Here is a 21,414-nt window from a genome sequence, read left to right on the forward strand (position 1 = left end):
CCTTAAAATAAAGCATACATTCAAAATGACTGGTAACTCTGGAGACAACAAAGACACAGCATCGCCGCCATGATGGTATGAGGGCATGTCCCGTTCAGTGGTCATAATATTGAGGCGGTGACAGGTGGGAGCTGCTGGTCATATATCACAATCAACCAGGTTCTCACAGGCTGATTGATGCTGCCGTTTAGACTGTGCACAGTTTAAATCAACCTCATCCTGTCGTTCTAGTTCTGTGCTCCTTTACTACACTAGTTCACCAAGGAAGGGACACATCCTATATAGTTGTCCAGACACATTTCAAAATTGCCATCTCGGGTTGCTTTTTTTTTTTTTTTTTTTTTTTTTACTTCGCCATTGTTGATCCCAAAGGTGAGGTGATGGCTTTTCATAAAAACAGCCAGCAATGAAGACAAAGTGCTAGATAGGAAGAACATCAATCACACCTGTCAGGTATAATTACCATCCAATATAGAGTGAAAGCCTCAAGCCTCTGTGCCCAGCAACAACATACACATATTTGTGAAATCTGTTGGAAAGCAGGAGGGACTTGTTGAAAGAGGAGATGATATGAAATGAAACAGGTCTGTGCCCATACACAAAATGTGTTGTTCCATTTTTAACCTCCTGATTTTGTCCCTCATCAGAAAAGGCATTTTTGTAAACATCCTGCATGCCAATCCAATCCAACTTTATTTGTAAAGCATTTTAAAACAACCGCAGTGGACCAAAGTGACATACAGAAAAATAAAGAAAAAAACACATAACAGTGTAAAATACAAGAATAAATTAAAAGACATAGAACAACTGTAAAAAAAAAAAAAAAAAAAGAAAAGAAATTAAAATGAGAAATTAAAAAAATAAATAAATAAAAATACAGAAGAATAGATAAAACCTAAATAAAAGAATAAGATACAAGAATTGATTAAAACATAAAAAAAACTGTACAACTAAAAACAACAACAAATAAGAACAATAAACCAATACCAAATAAAACAATTGAATAAAAAATAATATATTCAAAGAGCTCACATGGTTTCAAAAGCCAAGGAGAAAAGATGGGATTTAAGAAGGGATTTAAAAACAGACAGAGTGTCTTGGCTTCAGTAACATTAATCACAGCCAATATCAATAGATTGTGATTAAAGAAATTAATATGGAAAAGGCCATTATACCTGTTGTCCAGAGGTCATAAAGTCTAAGAGGAATATCAACTCCTGATAAATAGCAGTGCAACCGAAACCAAAATGAAAGAGAGAGCATCCTGAGACTTTCTTTTCCGCAGCCACTCAGTTGGATGTTTCTGCCAAATAGCTTGATCGCGTATTGATTATCTGTACAGCCTCTCGAAGCAATAAGGTAGAGAACACGACCCATGATTTGGATTCGTTACACAAAATTCAAGGTTGCACCCCGCTGATTACAAAATCAAACAATTCAATTGAACTCAACTGTTGTCATTAAAACTTTGCACTTAGATGCACAGAAAAGCAAATGCGTCAGCAGCAACAACAGCGCTACTCAGCTGCAATAAAGCTGTAGGCAATTACTGCCAACGACAGCACCGTTTATGAAACAATCCATCAAATACATCCAGGGGCGTAATTTCAGGGAATTATCATCTGACAGTGGGCCCACAGAGATACAACATCGTCCCTGAACTGTTGGAATAAAAGCTCATCAAGGAGACGGTAGAGGATGTGAGCTGTTGCTTCTGCTTTGATGATGAGCTGAGCTGCCTTTCTGTTTGCCCCTCGCTTGGCTTCACTGACTGTTTAGTGGACCCAAACAAAGATGAGCTAAATGTTTGGTTTCCATGGTGCTCTCAGCTGAGTGAATGCATCTCTTCATTAGTTTCCCTCTTCTACCCATTGCTATATCTGACATTTGCTGATTACAGAAGAAACAGCATGTCCTTATGTATATAAATATCAAAATACATTACATAACTGCTAAGGAAACAAACATCTGCTGTATGAGGTGCATGATGATGTGTTTTTTTGATCAAGACGCAGTGTCAACCTACACCGATAACATGCATCTGTTTCTAATACTGATTTTTTTTGAAGATAATCAAACAGCTGAATGCTCTTTGTACCCACCTTTGCTTCAGATGTGGGCTCCAGGAAGCACAGCCGATTGCCCAGTCCCTCGGCAGCCAGGCAGAACTTGCGATTCTCCTTCTGGATGCAGGCCACACACTGGAGCACCACTTCATCATCCTGTCAAGAATAAACAGGTTTCAATCTGTGCGCCTGTGTAGGTGTATGTGTCTACGCAGACGCTGTGAATGTGTGCACCAGTTCACCACACACAGGCCCATTCACTTTCACACTGAATGGGCCTGTGTGTGGTTTAAAGTTGTTTGTTTTTTTCTATGTTCGGCACACTGCTAATGATGCTGAACAAAAGAACCTCCAAATACATTATAGAGACTTAATTCTGATTACTAGCATGCCGTATATTTCCCCTCCTACACATTTTATCTCTTTTCTGCCTCGGCCCAGCTAATTGGGGGTTTTCCCCTGTAAATGTGATGATCAAACAGAGACTCTCATGGCTGATCCCTTTGAGTCGGCCCAATCTTCTTTAGGCTATTTACACGGCTTATGTGGTACAAATAAGGTTGCAGGAATTGATTGGAGCGTTCCACATATTAAAAGGAAATAATAGTCTTAGTAAATGTATGCATATATGTATGTAAACGAACACTATTATATAGCGTTGAAAATCCTGCACTGGTAAGAGTGAATAAGATGCATACATTTATTATATAAATACTTATATTTCACATATACTGTACACTGTTTCTTGCTTTAACATTACAAATTTTCTTGGCATACATATACATGCATTCTTGTCAAGAATCTATATTTTTTGCTAATTAATTTTCACTGTCAAATGTTGCTTTTTGCATTAGATAAGTACGGAGAATAGCTTTTGTTTGTCCTTCTGCTTCTTTTGGAGCACAACAAAAGTGTGATGTGGCTGTGAACAGATAATAGTTTTAAACAGGTTGATTGTGTTTATAGTGTTGGCCCGGTAAACGCTGAAATGGTCATAGTTACTCTTACGATCGCAGAGTAAGCAGAAATTTGCTGATATGTGCTGCTATGGGAGGAGGGGAGCTTCTGCACAATGGCCAGCTGCATTATTTAATGTGAGGCGGATTGTGCTGAGAGCAGAGTGCAGCAGTAGTAGTAGTAACAGTAAAGCACACCGTTACAATGAAGCCTTATGAGAGAGGAAGAAGATGAGCATCTGCTTTTCTCTGAATATATCACATAGTGCAAGTCATTTGTGTGTTAAGTCGCATTTCAGAAAGAGAAAGCCTCAGGGCCTTTAAAATGTATGCATACCACATTTTCCTTTCAGTGGCTACATGAAGGCATCATCAATGAAGACTTTATCCTGAATACCAAAAAAAGGTTAAAATAAGCACAGGTATACTCACGACTAGTACCATTTTCTGATCAGGATTGTGATATTTATGCAACAAGCAGCTAGGAGAGTAGAGTAGTTAGAGCAAAAAAGAAGCATCAAACCTGGCTCAGATGTGGATGAAAGACTTCAAAGGAAGTAACTATGGTAGCAGGGAAGTTGTTTGGTATTAAAACTCATATTTGTGACAAACCTTAGTAATGTGCAGGGAATTCAAAATTATGGCAAAATGAAGGCAATCAGCACAAGCTTCTCATCATTTGAAGTGGAGGCAGAGAGCATTGACAGGACATAGGTCACATGGGACAATGATAGCTGAACCAGTGTCAAGTTCAATTCATTATTAATTAACTATGTGGTAAAGAAATAAAAATAAAAATATTCATTATAAAGACAGAAGACACGCACATGTACCTTATCAAGCACACACAGTATACTTAAGCTAATACTGACTGCTGGAATTGATTGTACCATTCATGGGATTGTTATGGGAAAGACTCAGGATAATGGCAACAATCTCAGATCAATATGAAAATGTTATTCAACTTAGATGTGGACTGAAATGAAAAGCCCTCTAGGCAAATCAACACTTGGCCTCGGTTGAAACATGCAATCAGTCTCCCTGTAGGGAGAGGAAGCACAGGGTTGATTTAAGCCATATAAGGACAATATTGATCCACGCATACAGTAACTCGTCTGTCTGTCACCATGCCAAAATGCTCACACCGGCAGACATACACACTCATCTTGCTAATCAGAGAGGCCATCTCGGTGTCTCTGCCTCCGTCTATCCTACGACTGGACCTTTTCCCCTGTCATCCCCGCACTGAACTTCAACCAAGTGTCTGCTGTTGTCTCTCACACTTTCTCTCTCTTCATCACTATGTCATCAAACCCACTCACTGCTATCAATCATTCATAAAGTGAAGCACTAAGTGATGTCAGCTGGGCTGAAAGGAAAAGAAAGATGATGTATACCTCAATTTGGATGGGGTCAGTTTACAAAGGCTGATAAAAGAGCATAGTTTGTGTATTCCTGCTGTATTTGGCTGTTGGCTGCAGTGATCCCTGTATTGTGTATCTAGCAGCAATTAGAAGGATCAAGCATAAACAAAATCTGAGCACAACACAGAGATATAAAATACAACAGCATCACCCCTTGTGCTGATTCACTAGCAAGAAAACTGTGTCTCTGCTCTTAGCAGTCTTTAGCAAACATAATTTCCCCTAAGTCCAAAAATGTCATCTGTTTAATGTTCCTGCCACACAGCTTGTAGCCAACCATTAGGAAGGAAGAGTGAATGAGTGCTGACATTTTCAGAGAGCTACAGTGAAAAGTTGGAAAGTAGTCATTACTAAAGAGTGTGTCTTGTTTCTTGTGATACTTTCCTGAACACATTTCTGCACAAAATCCCTTGCTGCTATCTTTCCAATAGCTGTGATTTTTCAGTCAGGAGCAAAGTGGTTAACCAATGATAAAGCAACAGAATAACATCTATCCCTATTCCCTGGAGCCAAAATCCTCACTGAGATTACACTGAGTCAAGCTTGTTGAACAATGGTGGGCTCACGTGATGTGAATGCTTCCGCTTTCTATAGATATCATTTATAAAAGAATTCATTCAACTGTGAACTGGGACTCCAAGGGCACCTTGAGAATGAATTTTATTCCAGCATAGTATTCCTTTTTACACTCTCACTCTTACTGCTTTGTTCTATTTCTCTAAATCCATGCATTTGTATCTCCATTGTGTATTTGGGAATGTGTGTGTGCTATGCACCACCACAGTGTAAAACTCACATATTCCTATGAGACCAGTGTGAGTAATGGTAAGGCATATCAATGAGCAAGCTGTCATGATAACTTGCCTTATTTTCTTGGTTTCAGCCAATCGTGCTCTCTTGATGCACAGAGGAATGATGACATTGGTGGAGATTTTTTCCATAGTGACAAGCACATACCAAATGTCTCCTCAACAAGACATCAGTAAATCAGCCATTATTTTAAACTGTTCATAAATGTAAGATGCAATGGCACACTGTAAACTTGCCAGTGGTGGAACCATAGCAGTTAAGATCTTTTGGTGTTGCTGCCATGGTCTGCACTTATTCAATAACATTGGTGCTTCTAACTGAATTATCATTACTAAAGATAGTATCGGGTGATTACGGAGTTTAGGGGCAAGTAATGGGTTATTATGCATTGTTAAAAAAAAATGGCATAATGGGTCCTGTCAATCTGTATTCAAAGCACATTTCTTTTCTTGTCCCTTCTTTCCTTGCAGCTTTTTTTACACTGCTGAGTAAATAGACCCCAGCTTTCCAAACAACAAAGACAAAAAGTCTGGGGTGTGCGGAATAAAACTTGCTGTTAGTCTGTTGATGGCTTTCTGAAAAGCGCTGGAATAAGTGAAAGTAATCTGAGCCAAATTCTCTCAGTAGGAGTTATGAGCATCTAAGTCTTAGGTTTAAAGAGATGTCTACAGCATTTCACTAGGTAGTGCAGTGAAGTACATGCCATCAGCTCATGGAAAAAGACTCATAAACACCTTATCACACACCACACAGGACTGCACTGCTTTGGTAGTGTATTCTCAAGTACATCCTGGAGGCACTACAGCAACTACTGTAAAGCCAGAGTCACAAAATATCTTAGAGACACAAACAAGCTAGAGCAATACAGGCAGAGAGCAAAGCACTGCTCTGCAGGAAAACCTCCCGCTTCCTGTTTTTGAGCACAGTGACTCTGGGTGTGATGGCAACTGAATTGCTCTAGTATTTCATGCGTTGCTCTGATGTCTCCCGTAGGGCTTGTATTACCACAGCTTACACTATGTTCCACCCAGCCAGCACCTTACACTCATGACATTATCATCCCCACTTCTTTTCATTTGTGATATGGTATCTCCAGTTCAAGACATCAAGACTGCCCAAAACCACATTGATAGTACAAGTATACAACTCCAGAATGGGATTAGACATGTCATTATTGAGGAGCCTCCTGTTAAAATCTATTAGAGTAAAATGTTTCAACAATGAAGTAAAAGCTAAGTGTCCTGGGCAACACATTCATGTTTACAACATACAGTATGTCACCCAGCACTGCTTTGAAATCTGGTTAGTAACGCTGTGCGTAGACGTAAAGCTTCTTTTTATATGCATCGTGTAAGTGCATGTAAATGTTTAATTTACATTTATTCCCCCTGTTGGGATATCCCTTCAAAACAAATACTTGTGGTGATAAAGTCCTCCTCTGCATCTGCAGTAGCTTTCTACCCTGCAACTCACTCTTTGAGGTCAGATTTGTTCTGTCTTTTTCAATTTGATGCTGGGCCAAAGAATTGGGTGAATGGAGAGCGAATTGATCCAGGTGTGGCACCAAGCAGGCTCTTGGGAGAAGGTAGGAAGAGAGGAGAGGAGAGGAGAGGAGAGGAGAGGAGAGGAGAGGAGAGGAGAGGAGAGGAGAGGAGAGGAGAGGAGAGGAGAGGAGAGGAGAGGAGAGGAGAGGAGAGGAGAGGAGAGGAGAGGAGAGGGAGGGAGAAGGAGAGGAGCAATGGAAACGGAAAAGATCCTCTTCATAGACGTAAACAAAGCAACAGCAGACCACAGCACTTGCCCACACTTGCCTTTGTCCCCGTGTGACACCGTTCAACAGTGTACTGAGTAATAAGTCTCCATCATCACCAGGGGCCTGCTGCCAGTCAACACTGTACACAGGCTGGCTCTCACACTGAGACTTTGTTCTGGACAGATTGATACAGCTGGTTGGGCACTGCAGAACAAAATACAGCTGGGCAGCACTTACACCCCCTACATGCTTTTTCTCCCTGAGTCTCTCTCTCTCCTCCCACACCTAGTTAGACACTAAAGGTACAAAATAGGCAATGTGTTTCCCAGGCCAGAGGAGAGGAGAGGAGAGGAGAGGAGAGGAGAGGAGAGGAGAGGAGAGGAGAGGAAAGGAAAGGAAAGGAAAGGAAAGGAAAGGAAAGGAAAGGAAAGGAAAGGAAAGGAAAGGAAAGGAAAGGAAAGGAAAGGAAAGGAAAGGAAAGGAAAGGAAAGGAAAGGAAAGGAAAGGACTGCAGCCTCTAATGACACACTATTAACACACTTGGGAATTGTTAGGCTAACACTCTTGCATGCCTTCTGGTTCTATAGTGAATGCAGATTATAGTACATGTTAAATATGATCTGCTCTATGTAAGGTACCTTGTCACTTCCCTCATTTTAATAGTTCTTCAGACACAGAGTTAAATGTTAAACAAGTGCATCCGAGATGTGTTTGAGAATTTTCTGGTGATTGTACATGCTCTCTGCTGTCATATTGTTAATAGTGATTCATACATCTGTAGCTTAATGCTCTTTCACATTGTGGTGTGACACCAACAGAGATGGAAAGAGAAAGTAAAAAAAAAAAAATGACTAGAGAGCAAGCGCTTTGTTCTCATGACTCAGTGTTGCTGTGTAAATGGGAGTGCTAATGCTCATCTTGAGGCAAACTGCTGAACATGCTGCCCCGAGAGCACAGACAGAAGGATGAAGAGGAGCAAGAGCAAGAAAGAAAGAAAGAAAGAAAAACAGAGCTTTAAAGAGCACTAGAAGCTCCCTCACACACACACACACACAAATACATGTCATTAAAATCCCCAGGCCAGGGTGACACCGTAAATTAATCTTGACATCTGCTAAAATTTCTGCCTCCTTTAAAGGCTTTGCTAAGGATACTGAGGACGACAGCTTTACAGCTTGTTACTGAATGGTGTGAGTGGCCAGACCCTGGCACCAAATGTATGCAGCTGCATCGTGGATTGTACTGGCATGGATACAATATGTAGCTGGAGAATCTTTAAACACACTACTCATTTGCAAACTCTGCACTGTAAATCTTAACTATTGAGTATGCAAATGTTGGGTTAGTAAGTAGAGTTTATTTATGTAAATATTACATATAATATCTTAGTGGACTTTGTGCCTTACCTCAAAGTAACTCTTACAAGTTGCAGATTTTTACAATGTTATATATAACAAATTAACAACATAAGACCAAACTATTATCATGTCTCTTTTATATTTAAAATTCCAGATATGGGCAAATGTTAAAGATATTTGGCTAATAGAAAATGTTAATATGTAATTGTCTTTTTTTGATTCGTGTTTTTGTTATTTATTCCACCTTGTGTGACAATTCAACAAGTAAATGATTATAAAAAACTGAACTCTTCTAATGTCTTCGGGTCTTCATTACATTATCTTTAAATGAGCACCAATTCAATCATGCAAATTTATTAATCAACCTTGAACATAACACAGTACACATCAGCCACTATCCCTGATGGATGTTGTGTCATTTGCAACAAGTGACAACACTGACAAAGGCTGATACTGGTTTTCACAGATACAGCCGTGCTAGACCTTGTTCACTTTGGTTCTAAAAATGCAACCAATGGTTTCTAACTGTATGGATATTGTATTTCCAAGAATAAACACCTACAAAAAACACCACCAAGACGCTACAAGACAAAGTAATCTGCAGTGGTTCTACAGTCCCATACATATTTGATGCTCTCAGGTTGTTTGTGTGTGTGTGTGTGTGTCAGCTGGCACATATTGCACTTCAGACCCAGAGTGTCTAATCACTGTCGGCAATCTAATTACCCAATCACCATACACTCACACTATACAGCTGTGAACACCACCGGCCATATGGACCAGGGCAATCCATCTTTAAGATTGGACAGGTATGGCGATCTCTGTGAACCAAATAATTCAGTGTGGAAAACAGCTACATCTTAAATGAAACAGAATGTTTGAAGTAGCTGTGAGGAAATATTATATTATGCTACATTATAGACTCACCAACTATTTTATTTCCTACACCTTGCTAGAACACGTTTTGCCCTCAGCGCTGGCATAGTTTCATCAAGGTGGTAGAAACATTCCTCAGAGGTTTTAGTCTGTATTGACATGATGGCAATGTGTATGTGATGCAGATTTGTCTGCTACGTGTCTATGAGTCAAATCTCCTGCTCATCCCAGAGATGCTGTATTGGACTGAGATGTAGTGATTTTAGAGTGAACTTATTGTCATATTCAAGAAACTAGTTTGAGATGGGATCAGCAGATTCTACACTGGGGTCATAATGGGATAGACATGGTATTTAAGATTGCTTTTAATGTTTAATTTTAATGTTTATTCATTCATTCATTCATTTTCTGAACCCGCTTTATCCTCACTAGGGTCACGGGGGTCGCTTGGAGCCTATCCCAGCTACACAGGGGCGAAGACGGGGAACACCCTGGACAAGTCACCAATTCATCGCAGGGCTGAACATATAGAGACAAGAAATCACTCTCACATTCACACCTATGGGCGATTTTAGATTAACCAATTAACCGATTAGTCTTTGGATGGTGGGAGGAAGCCGGAGTACCCGGAGAGAACCCACACAGACACGGGGAGAACATGTAAACTCCACACAGAAAGGTCCCATCCCCCATTGACTGGTGTTGGAATCGAACCCAGGACCTTCTTGCTGTGAGGCACAAATGCTAACCACTGCACCACCGTGTCGCCCCACATGTTTAATTGTTTTATATTCATATACCTGCTTTTTGCATCTGCTTTTTATCTGTTTTAATGTGTTAGGTTTAAGTTTTTATCTGCTGTATGTAAAGTGTCTTTGAGTTCCATGAAAAGCACTATACAAATAAAAAGTATTATTATTATTAGCATTATTATTATTATTATTATTATTATTATCATTATTATTATTATTATCAGCAACAATACCGTGGTAGACTGTAGTATTTAAATAACCCCAAAGGGTCCAAAGTGTGCCCAGAAAAATACTCCGCACCAGCCAGAACTGTTGATTTACTGCTCGATGGATCCGTGCTTTTATGTTGTCTGACTGTTGCAGCAGCAATCGAGACTGATCAGTGCAGACGATGTACTTTCAATCTCTATCATTCAATTTTAGAGAGCCTGTGTGGATTGAAGTCTTGGTTTTCTGTTCTTGTCTTCTGCTGCTGTAGCCCATCTGCACATAGATTCAACATGTGCATTATGGGATGCTCCTCTACATATCTCCAGATTATCTGAGTAACTATTGTCTATCATCTTGAATCAGTCTCCTCTGACCTCTGGCATCAACAAAGCCTTTTTACCCAAAGAACTGCCACGCACTGGATATTTTATTTTTTGAGCCACTCTCTGTAAACCCTAGAGATGGTTATGTGTGAAAATCCCAGTAGATCAGCAGTTTCTAAAATGCTCAAACCAGCCTGTTTGCAACCAACAACTATGTCACAGTCAAAGTCACTCAAATCGCCTTTCATCTCAATTCTGATACTCGCTTTCACCTGCAGATCATCTTGACCATGTCTGCCTAAGTGCATTGAGTTGCTGCCATATGATTGGCCAATTAGTATTTTGCGGCAGTTACACAGTTATAGCTAGCATAGTAACCAATAGGTGTGTGTATGTACTGTATGTATGTATGTAAGTACAGGGTGGGGAAGCGAAATTTACAATGAACATGTAGTTGTTTTTTTCTCAGCAGGCACTACGTCAATTGTTTTGAAACCAAACATATACTGATGTCATAATCATACCTAACACTATTATCCATACCTTTTCAGAAACTTTTGCCCATATGAGTAATCAGGAAAGCAAACGTCAAAGAGTGTGTGATTTGCTGAATGCACTCGTCACACCAAAGGAGATTTCAAAAATAGTTGGAGTGTCCATAAAGACTGTTTATAATGTAAAGAAGAGAATGACTATGAGCAAAACTATTACGAAAAAGTCTGGAAGATACTATTAAAGAAGAATGGGAGAAGTTGTCACCCGAATATTTGAGGAACACTTGCGCAAGTTTCAGGAAGCGTGTGAAGGCAGTTATTGAGAAAGAAGGAGGACACATAGAATAAAAACATTTTCTATTATGTAAATTTTCTTGTGGCAAATAAATTCTCATGACTTTCAATAAACTAATTGGTCATACACTGTCTTTCAATCCCTGCCTCAAAATATTGTAAATTTTGCTTCCCCACCCTGTATGTATGGAAAAGTAAATTAATATGAGCTGCTGCAGGACATTTGAGGCAAAAGTTTATAAAATGAGTGCAAATAAGCAAGCCCTGTAGGCAGATCAAACCCCTCCCAGGTCCAGAGGTATTAGATCTGCCTGCCTGCTTCAGCAGAGAAGAAGTAGAGGAGGAGGCAATAAAGTGTTTCACAGCACCTTCCAGCAGTGCCTCACCTCCCTGGTGGTAACATTAATGTTAAAGGCTCAGTAAGCATTTTCATCACTTCCTTGTCCACGCTATCAAATCATGTAAAAATAAAAAAATGGGAACATTTCCGTATCATTTTTAATTGTTTCAGGCAAGGTGAAATAATGACTATGGCAAAACATTGGGGAAGTTTTCCCCTGACTACATGGAGGTCTCTGATGTTAGATGGCACTGGGGATGCTCAGGGGCAAGCACCATAACTGGGGCTTTTGCTGGAAAGCAAAGGGAACAAAGTACCTCTCAGTCCCTGTACCTCCTTTCCACAAAGAATACACATTTACCAAGGGAATTGAGACTTTTTGCAGCAGAACACAGGGAAAAGAAAATAGGCTGCTTCTACTTTCTGACAAGCAATGTGTTGTATTTTTAGGGGATGAGCTTTCTAAAGGTCCAACGGGAGAACAGTACTAACAGGTGCATTTGTAACCAACCTGTGTACAGGAAACGAAGCATGAATTTTGACTCAGTGTGCTACTCACTATTTTCCACTGCATGAAAATAGAGACCCAAGTGGTGTGAGGAATAGAAATCAGACTTCAGTTTCAGGTCAAGTAAGTGGAAGTGCTATATGTGGCCTGGATGATCAAAAGGAGCCATGATTGCAGGTATGTGCACAAGGAAAAGATGCTGTGTCACTGTATAAAACTAGTTCAGAAGTCATCACTGATTCTTTGCACTCAGCTATATATGATCCAACCGCTATGATGCTGAACCGACACTTAAAGCACAGTTAGTACAGTTTTACATTTTCCATTAGTTTCCTTTGTTTTTGGGTTGTTGTTTTTTTTTGTTTTGGTTTGTTTTTTTTGTTTTTTTTTTACAAGTTTTACAAAGAACTGACTAGTTTTATTTCAGTTTTTTTCTTTTTTAATTTTAGTTTTTCAGGAATAATGAGCCTTGAGTTACAAAAAGGTAGTATGAAAGAATGCATGGTTTCAAATATTCTACACAAAAAGGCAGTTATTAAAGTTTGCATATTAAAGATTAAAATTTTTTTTTTTTTTAAATGCAAATGAAAATTTTAGCTGCAATTTAGTTTTAATTTATGTTGCAATGTGTATTTTACTTTGGAGTTTTGTCTAGCTTTTATTTTTATTTCAATTAACATTTTTCACTGCCATCAATTAAGAAATATATGGTTTGACATGTTTTCACCATTTACGGGAATAAATGAGAAACATTCTTATATCCTGTTTGGTCATGACCTGGACAGTGTAACAGTGACACACTTATTCTCTATAAATATAATAACAGTGATCGCAGTGTCACTTTATACCAGATATAAATATCCATTGTCCTTTAAGGCCTGACCTGACTAAAATTCTTCAGAATACTTATCCACATGCTTGCAAGTGTAGCAGCGTGGGCTTCCAACACAGCAGTGAGCCGAGACTGAACCACAGCTGAGACGCTCCTGCGTCAAACTCTATTTGTTCAAGGACTGGTGATGACGCCCAGGTGAAGGGTGAGGAAGTTAAAGCACAGCTGAGTCTCAAAAGAAAATGATCACTAGAAAAAAGGTAGATGAAAGAAAAGAGTGCTAGGAAAGTTCACTCAGAGAAAATAATTGCCAAATTAGAAACAAGCAACATGTCATTGTGAGCAGGTAGGGGGAAAAAAGGAAAAACAGACAGCTCACCTCATACAGAGCTGGAAGACAGCCTCTTGTAAGGCAATTTTTACTGCCTCTGATTTGTCATATGTATATTTCAGGACGAGGCCATTAAAAGCTTGGTGAGGTACTTTTGAAGTGTCAGCTCCACAGCTACACTGCTACAGTAACACTTTTGGAAGCTAGAGGGGAGTGCTATGGGGGAGCAATGAAAACTAAGCGTTGCTGCAGAGATACTCAACCCAGTGGAAGGATAAGAAATGCTCCCATTTCGCTGTGTTTCCCTACCCACAGGGCTAGGTTACTTTAAGTGTCTCTCCACAGAAGCTTTGTAAAGTTCTCTGGCAGTGATCAAATACCTGAGATGCAAATGTGTTACACTGATGAAGGATGGGTTTGGTGAATTGTACTAAAGTTTCAAAGAGGGAAAAAAAGAGCAGAAAGGTATTAGTTTAAAAAATTATGTTGTATTTTGTACAGACTGTAAATCCCTTTGCAGAAAATCTACGATTTGTGATAGCAGGCTGTATAAATAAAGCTGAATTAAAACATAATGCAGTCAGTATGTAGAGTAATGACACTGTGCATTTACAGATGGTGAACAGACAGTAAATCCTGCAAGCAGTTTCATATTGTTTTGTTTTTTTTTTTTTTTTTTTTTTTTTAACTGATGATAGAGTTGAATGTTAAGTTTTTTTGCTTAGACAACACAAAAACATTGCTACAACAGTTATGAAGACTTACATCAAGTACAGATCCCACTGTACTGACTGCATTAAGAAGTTATTTAATGTATATAGTGGTGTTTTCTTTATAATACAATATCTTTCTTTACCTTGTCATACATTGTCTTCCTTACAAAATTGCACTATATTGAATTGTCCACACTGCATCATGACATATATTGTATGACTGTATTCTTGCCGATGAGCTGTCCAAATGTGCTGAATACAATATGTATGTGTGCAGCTCTCAGCATCCCTGCTGTACATGCAGCCCCCATGAATTTCTGAACCTGCTTGCTGTAAAAGCAGGACAGAACTTTTTTTTTTTTTTTTTTTTTTTACAACACACATCGTTGACTCTGCAGCAACAAGGCTCAATAAAAAATGTGATATCTCCTTGTCTGTGCTGGCGTGGTGCAACGCAGAGGTTGTTAAAAAGGTATGAATCTTTTATGAGGTCGGAAACACCACACTTGTCAATAACAGATGAATAGGCAGAGACTTTGGCACCTGCTTGGGGGGGGGGTGCATCATTGGATTTTCTTAACACAGCTCCACAATAATATCACAGATCCTTTTGAGTATGGCAGATTCAGAAGGAAACACAGGCTTGTGAGCTAAATGTGAGCCAAAATTAACTGCCAAGAAGTGGAGGCAAAGCTGTGTAGAGAGGAGATGGCCCTGCTAGCAATGAAGGAGGCACCAGCTAACAACGAGGTTTGTGGAGTGGTGCCTTTGTGACAAGTGCACACTTAAGCTTATGCTGTGTCTTTTTTTGGCTGAAATTTAACACAAAAATAGCAGGAGGGACAATGAAATTAAAACATAAGCAAGCTGCAAATCACACAGCCATAGAAAATATACTGCTGGAGACACAGCACTTCCCCTGTGGTTATGACAACATCCACAATATAAAAGTATATGGCTTTGACATATGTTTTAAACTTTAATGAGGGCTTTGTGGAGTTATCAAGACCACTGTCAAAATGGCTAAACAGATTGCTAAATCATCCTCTATTGCCCACATTTTCATCAACAGACTCATCTTACTTACTCTCTGTTTGCTGCCAGTGGGTCTTTCCAGATTAATTGCACTGCATTGTTGTTGGTCCAAATAAGCCAACGACGGATAGTAAGAGGGGGTCAGTGCACAAAAGAAATGTGTAGAAAATCAAAACCGCTTTAACTTGCCCACGTCAGTAAAATTTGTAAAGATACGGCAAAGGATTGCTTTCATTCTTTGAATACAATGAACTGCTTCAGGGAAGCGGCAGTCAGGGTACAATACAATAGATGTTTCATCTCTGGTGTGAATAATAATTAACCTTGCACAGGCAGCAATAACAGAATCAAATAGGCTGGTGTTGTTCTTTTGACTAGAATGAGAATAAGCGTGCTGTGAACAGGTGGGTAAATAAGGAGAGTAAACAATATTAAGACACTGGTTAGTAACATTTATCCATTTAACATTTGACAAGCATGTGTAAGGATAATAAATCAGTGATATATTAGCTAATCAATTAATCAAATCCCCTTCAAACACTCTACTCTAGTAGCAGTAGATACAAATACAATAATGAAAATGTACCAGATGACAGTCCACAAAGATCTATCAAAGATAGCAGCATAGTTTAAAGCATAAATGGCAAATACCTACTAAAGGTCTTAGACCAAAGAGAAAATAACATCAGGATCTCCTTTGGTAAGGAAGCTTTTTGTACGCTCTTATTAAATATTCATTCTCTCTAAAACACTAGATCAATCAGGCCTGCTTACTGCATGCCACCGACATTACTGAGGAAATTTCTTCATTTGGTGGCACGATCAATAGCTCATTACAGCAGCTTTGCACTGGGTTGTCTTTGAGCAGGCCTGCTGGCTTAATTCCCTCCGCATCACAGGTGTATCTTATCTGTCCATCTTCATCACACAACACAGAGAAACAGCCTCTGCTGAATAGCACTTCCACCTTAACAATTCCACCAACTTACTTTTCTGCACATTGAGTTTTAAGGAGTCAAATGTTGAAAATTGTAAATGACTCAGATGCTAAAGGGAGATGTGAGTCAGATCAATACTGCAGTAAGGATGAGGGTTTGAAATACAATATATGTTCATGAGCAAAGCAGAAAAAAAGTATCTATAGTATTCAATCCATACCATGCCTTATGCATGTAATAAATTTGCATTTTGATTAATTCAATACAACTCATCCAAGGGAAGAGGTGCAATAAATCATTGGATTTTACACTATTAACAGTATAACTGAAAGAAAATATATTGCTGAGGAATATTCAAAGGCAAGCATTTACACATTGGATTTCTGTATCTCACTTCTCAGCCAGACAAAACACATGGCAGAAACACCAGAAAAAGTCCTATTCCTATCCTATGACAATGCACATTGAAAAAATGAAAGCTGGTGAGATGAAATCACTTCTTCTCATAGCAAATCTCTGAGCTCAAATCTGCACCATTATGCTCAAAATGCCTATCGGAAGCTCATGAAACTGAGCTATTACTTTTTTAATCCAACCATGAAATGACATCAGAACTCATCATAATAACATTAGAGCTACCCTCCTTAGTGTCAACTAGAATGCGATGATGTGGTGAACTGAATTCCCATCAGTGGGAATAATTTCATGGTAATCTCTAATAATTATACACGGGGCAACTGACGGAGCAAGAGTAAGAGCCAAATATAAAACAAGCTGAGAATATTTGCAGGGCTGCGATATTTTACAAACAGGTATCAACTTGGACAACAGGAAAAAATATTGAACATATTCTTAAGATGTGTGATTTTCAAAATGATGTAGTCAAGCAATGACCTAATAGCTTAATTCTTTACATTGCTGAGTCCTAACTGTAGATGCTTCCATATAGTTTTATGGTAAGAATAATGTACCACTGACTGCACATTGCAAATCAAGGGCACATATGATTGCCTCTGGGTCAGTGTAGAGCTTTTAGGTAAGGCCTTCATCCTCCCTTAAACATTTCACAAAACTATCTCAGGTACAGCACGACATAACATACAGAACAGCAAACAAACGCACACACAGACTGCATGTGCACTGCAACACAGTAGATGAAGTAGAAAAGAATCAAGGACAAAGAGGGAGGACGGATGAAAGAAGAAGATTAAAGTGAAGAGCAGGAAAAAAAGTTTGACAATAAAATACAATACATGACCAAAGGGAAATAGGAGAAGAGCAATGCAGAGGGAAAAAAAAGAGCAACGGCAACAAAGGAACGAAAAAAGAGACATCCAGCAGTGTGTTCAGATACATGAGTGGGTGAGGACACCGTGAGCTCTGCCACTGATGTCACGGGCACAAGGCTCAGCCAAAATGAATGCTTTACTTCCTCATAGTCTGATATTTTTTCCGATGTGGTAATTTTTTCCTGGTGTGCTTGTTTTGCATGTTGCATTACTTCTGTGTTACTGCATCAACAGTCATCGCCTGGATGCAAAGTGAAACCAGTGCCTTCTCATAAACAAGCCAAGCACTGCCACAATGCATTAGTCACACCCCTAGTCTGGCCTTTTCAAAGTTGCTACTCCTACTCTAACTGCTAATAGATCACCAGATTTTGATATTCGCCTAGCAGGGATTCTCACAACAGAGAGGGTGCGCGTGTGTGTTTGTGCATAGTAGATCACACTGCACGTACAACCATGTTTTTATTAATAAAAGGCCCTCTGTTAAGATGGTTTTCTCAATTAAACCAGAAAGAGACACAGCACTACCAAAAGTTGGTAGAGTTCACTTGTCTTCTTCCATACTCCATCTGCTCTAATGACACAACGCACAGTTGGCCACCAATTCATTTAGAAAACTACTCTTACATAATGAGCAGCCTGAGCCCATGTAACCATAAGCTGATACTTTATTCATATTATTCACTATACTGCTTATTATGAAGTCGCTTCTGCCAGAGGTGCTGCAACAGACCTTCTACCAACAGACATTTACAATTTTCAAACTGGAAGAATAAAGTTCATGGAGAATACGCAGCCCTATTAAAACATGCAGCCCCCTTGGCCCCACTGACATTAAACAGCAGTTTGGGGGAAGCTTTTCTCCCAATCTCCTGGCTCACAATCACCACCGTTCCTCTTCCTGTAACATCAAATTACCCCTGGCTGAGATATCCTCTGTCTCTCGCTCTCTTTCTTTCCTTTCCTCCCACTGAGTTGGGTTTATAGGCAGCAGTCCGGCAGGGGTAATTTTTGCTACCACTCCAGGGAAATTACTTTGTGTTGTTAGAGAAAAGGCAGTTTGTGAACTGCTTTATCAAGCTCCTTGACTCCAGTAACAGCCGACATTTGGATGCCAACTACAAATATATCTGTTACATATCCTCACAAAGTATCAGCATAAATGCAAGTTTAGAGCCTGTGTGATAACACATGCATGTGTGTTTGAATAAGCATATGAGCATCCCACTGAGCATTTATTTCTGCTGGAATAACTTCAGTCATGTACTGTAGATAAACATCCTTCTACTGTAGCTACAAATGTGTGCATGTGTAGACGCTCATGTATCTATTCTCCTTATCTGCACTTGGTAGTTCAGCAGTGCTATGGCTTGGACTGATGAATAATTTCTGCACTGTGCTCTGCTGTGGCATGTCTGGTGCAGCCTGACTGCACCACACAGCTACAGCTCTGCATTTGCATTCAACGCACACACACAGACACATACACACTTTTACACTCATGAGCACCAAGCTTGCTCAATGCGCCTCCATCACAACACCATGCAGCCTGTCAGTTGCCTCTCAGTGTGGAGAGATGCAACAAGCTTCTAAGGTCATTTTTAAAGAAACAGCACTTTCCTTTTAGTCAATGTCATCTTACTTCTTCTGCTCGGGTTATATTGGTGAACGATTCAACAAAAATCTGACTAACAGAGCCAAAACATGCAAGCAACAAGCAAGCAAAAAATAGTAAATCCCCACGCCTTATGAAGCTCTCTAAATATTCTGATTGTGGAACCGTGGCCTTTATGTTCCAAGCCTGAAAGGAGTCGTGATGGTGCTGAAATGTCAGCTGTTTTTTGGAGCGGCAGGCATACTGATGTGGTGACCTCTATGGTTAAAAGGCTGAGGTCTGTGGGACCGTTAAGGAGGCAGTATCAGGTTTTTCTGAGTAGAAGGAAAGTACATTTTAAATATCACAGCTATTCCAGGGGATACAAAAGCCTTTCAATAAATGCTACACAGTGTAGAATAATTCTCTTGTAGTGTTTTCTGATCTATAGTTTCACAAAGCTGTTCTGACTCTTCTTGGAACTCATTATGTGACATTACTTTAAAAATGCAGTGTATTCACATTTCATCCTACAATGATATCATCTGGGAGATTCCTTCTAAAATACAAAATACTTATATTATAAAAATGTTATATTATTAAACAACAGCAGCCTATGCCTCTGTGAGCAGCTTAATAAAAGGAAACCACAAGCAGCAATGCCAGTGATATGTGCAACCAAACACCTTCTACTGTCTGGGGGTCTGGAAGACTTCCAGCCTTCTACTCCTTCATATACTGTATCTGTATTTTCAGATATGATGTGCCTCTTCACTATAGATGAACAGAACATGTCATCATCTATCTTTGTCATCAGTGGAAAAGTGTTCCTCTGTGTGTACAACCACTGCCAGATATTCCCAAGCTCAAACACTCATCTCCAGCAAAAGGAGAATATTTTTACTAAGTGGCAAACATTTTGACTGTAATATAGCACCAGAGATGAGATCAAACAGTCTACAGCCTATTTAATCCTAAATTACAGCTTCTGTCTAAATTGGCAAAAACAGTACTGGGGTGAGAGCAACAATGCTGTATTTATCACAAATGTTGTCCTCGGATGATTTACAGAGCTACACAGCAACCTGGGACTACTGTCTGGAGTCTGGACTGACAACATTCACTGCCAGGGTGCAACATTTCATTCTATTACACCGTGCAAATCGGTTAAAAACTCAATTTTTCCAAAGCAAATGCAAAAATACGCCTTTTCTTCTGTAAGTCTTCAAAAAAACTAAGTTACGCACTGTTTCAACACAAACACTAAGAAATTGTATAAAATTTGGTGCTGCAATTAATGTGCATAGGTAAGTTTTACATGGCAGAGCAAATAGTCTGTCAACTTCTTGAGAGGGGGACTGCAGAAAAGACAATAGCTGTCAGTATCCGATGCGCAAAACAATAGGGCACTATAACGCCTCAAAGATCTGCAAGAAGGCACGGAGGGTTATCAAAGGATACAGGATGAAATAACATCTGTCAAGACAGTCAACTGATTGGTAATTGACACAATTCATCTCACTCTAGGCACCATTAAAAACACATATTGCTACAGGCTACCAGTCCAACGATTCAAGCGCAAGCGGCAGGAAATGTACTTACAGTTCTGAGGAACTGGATTTCATCCTCTCCTTCTCCACCTTCAGCCATGGCTGCAAAGGAGCCTGTTCAGACTCGGGAAGCCTCCGCTGGCTCCTCTCTCCTGTCGATATTAGCATATAGCTAATCCACGGCCATACAGAGGGGAGAGTACCGCAGCATGTGTCAGTCAAGCCCCTGTGCTGAAGCCCGGCTCACCGCCCGGAGGAGGACTGTGTGTCAGCATCGGTGGGCTGGAGCAACTGGGGACGGTGTGGCGGGGAAACAGGGAGAAGCCAAGACGTGCAGACCACATACAGCACAAGCGGGGTCTTTATCTTCGACGTCACTGGCAGACTTTATTAATGCAAACGTCGACGCGCGAATTTTCAAACATATGTGTATTAAATGCGCTCAAATCACTACATTACGATGTGTATTTATTTGCTGATTCCCCGAAAGCGCGCGTATGCGTAAAAAGAAACAAGAAAATCGAGATCCATCATCAAAAGAATGCGGGAGATTCATTGCGATCACCAGTTCCAAATCAGCACCATGGACAGCACCCCACGGCACAGACACGCTTCAATTTGGGAACCCACACCGCAGGCCTGCATCCACTATCACACTGGTACACACTTATCTACAGCCTTCTGCTTCTATGTACTGAATTAATTAAAGGTCAATAATGCTAAGATAAGCTCAAGCGTCTAAAAGCAAACATGCAGGCAATCTAATTTACACATCCTCTATAATGTACAATAATAGCATATTATGAGAGAAAATGTCAACTAAAGTGGTAATAAAAAGATGATTAAACCGACTTCAGACTGATTTTCATGAATATAGGCCAAGAAGATGAAGAACATACGGCTGAAATGTTTTACATTCCAGTGTGCATATTTTTAATTATTGAAAACGTTTATGTGGATGAATCGCT

At 39.7% G+C, this 21,414-nt stretch overlaps 1 protein-coding gene across 1 annotated transcript in view; it reads right to left on the minus strand.

Moving 5' to 3' along the window:
* The window catches only part of LOC115413408 (ryanodine receptor 3), a 126,853-nt gene extending 106,067 nt beyond the window's left edge, over positions 1 to 20,786 (minus strand). Inside the window, exons 1-2 of the mRNA XM_030126223.1 lie at positions 20,499 to 20,786; positions 2,103 to 2,222 (exon numbers count right to left, since the gene is read on the minus strand). Coding sequence (XP_029982083.1) covers positions 2,103 to 2,222; positions 20,499 to 20,546 — 168 coding nt within the window. The 5' untranslated portion in view covers positions 20,547 to 20,786. The remainder of the gene's footprint in view (positions 1 to 2,102; positions 2,223 to 20,498) is intronic.
* Positions 20,787 to 21,414: the final 628 nt, after the last annotated feature.

This window comes from Sphaeramia orbicularis, chromosome 22, assembly GCF_902148855.1.
Source record: "Sphaeramia orbicularis chromosome 22, fSphaOr1.1, whole genome shotgun sequence".
Taxonomy (NCBI): Eukaryota; Metazoa; Chordata; class Actinopteri; order Kurtiformes; family Apogonidae; genus Sphaeramia; species Sphaeramia orbicularis.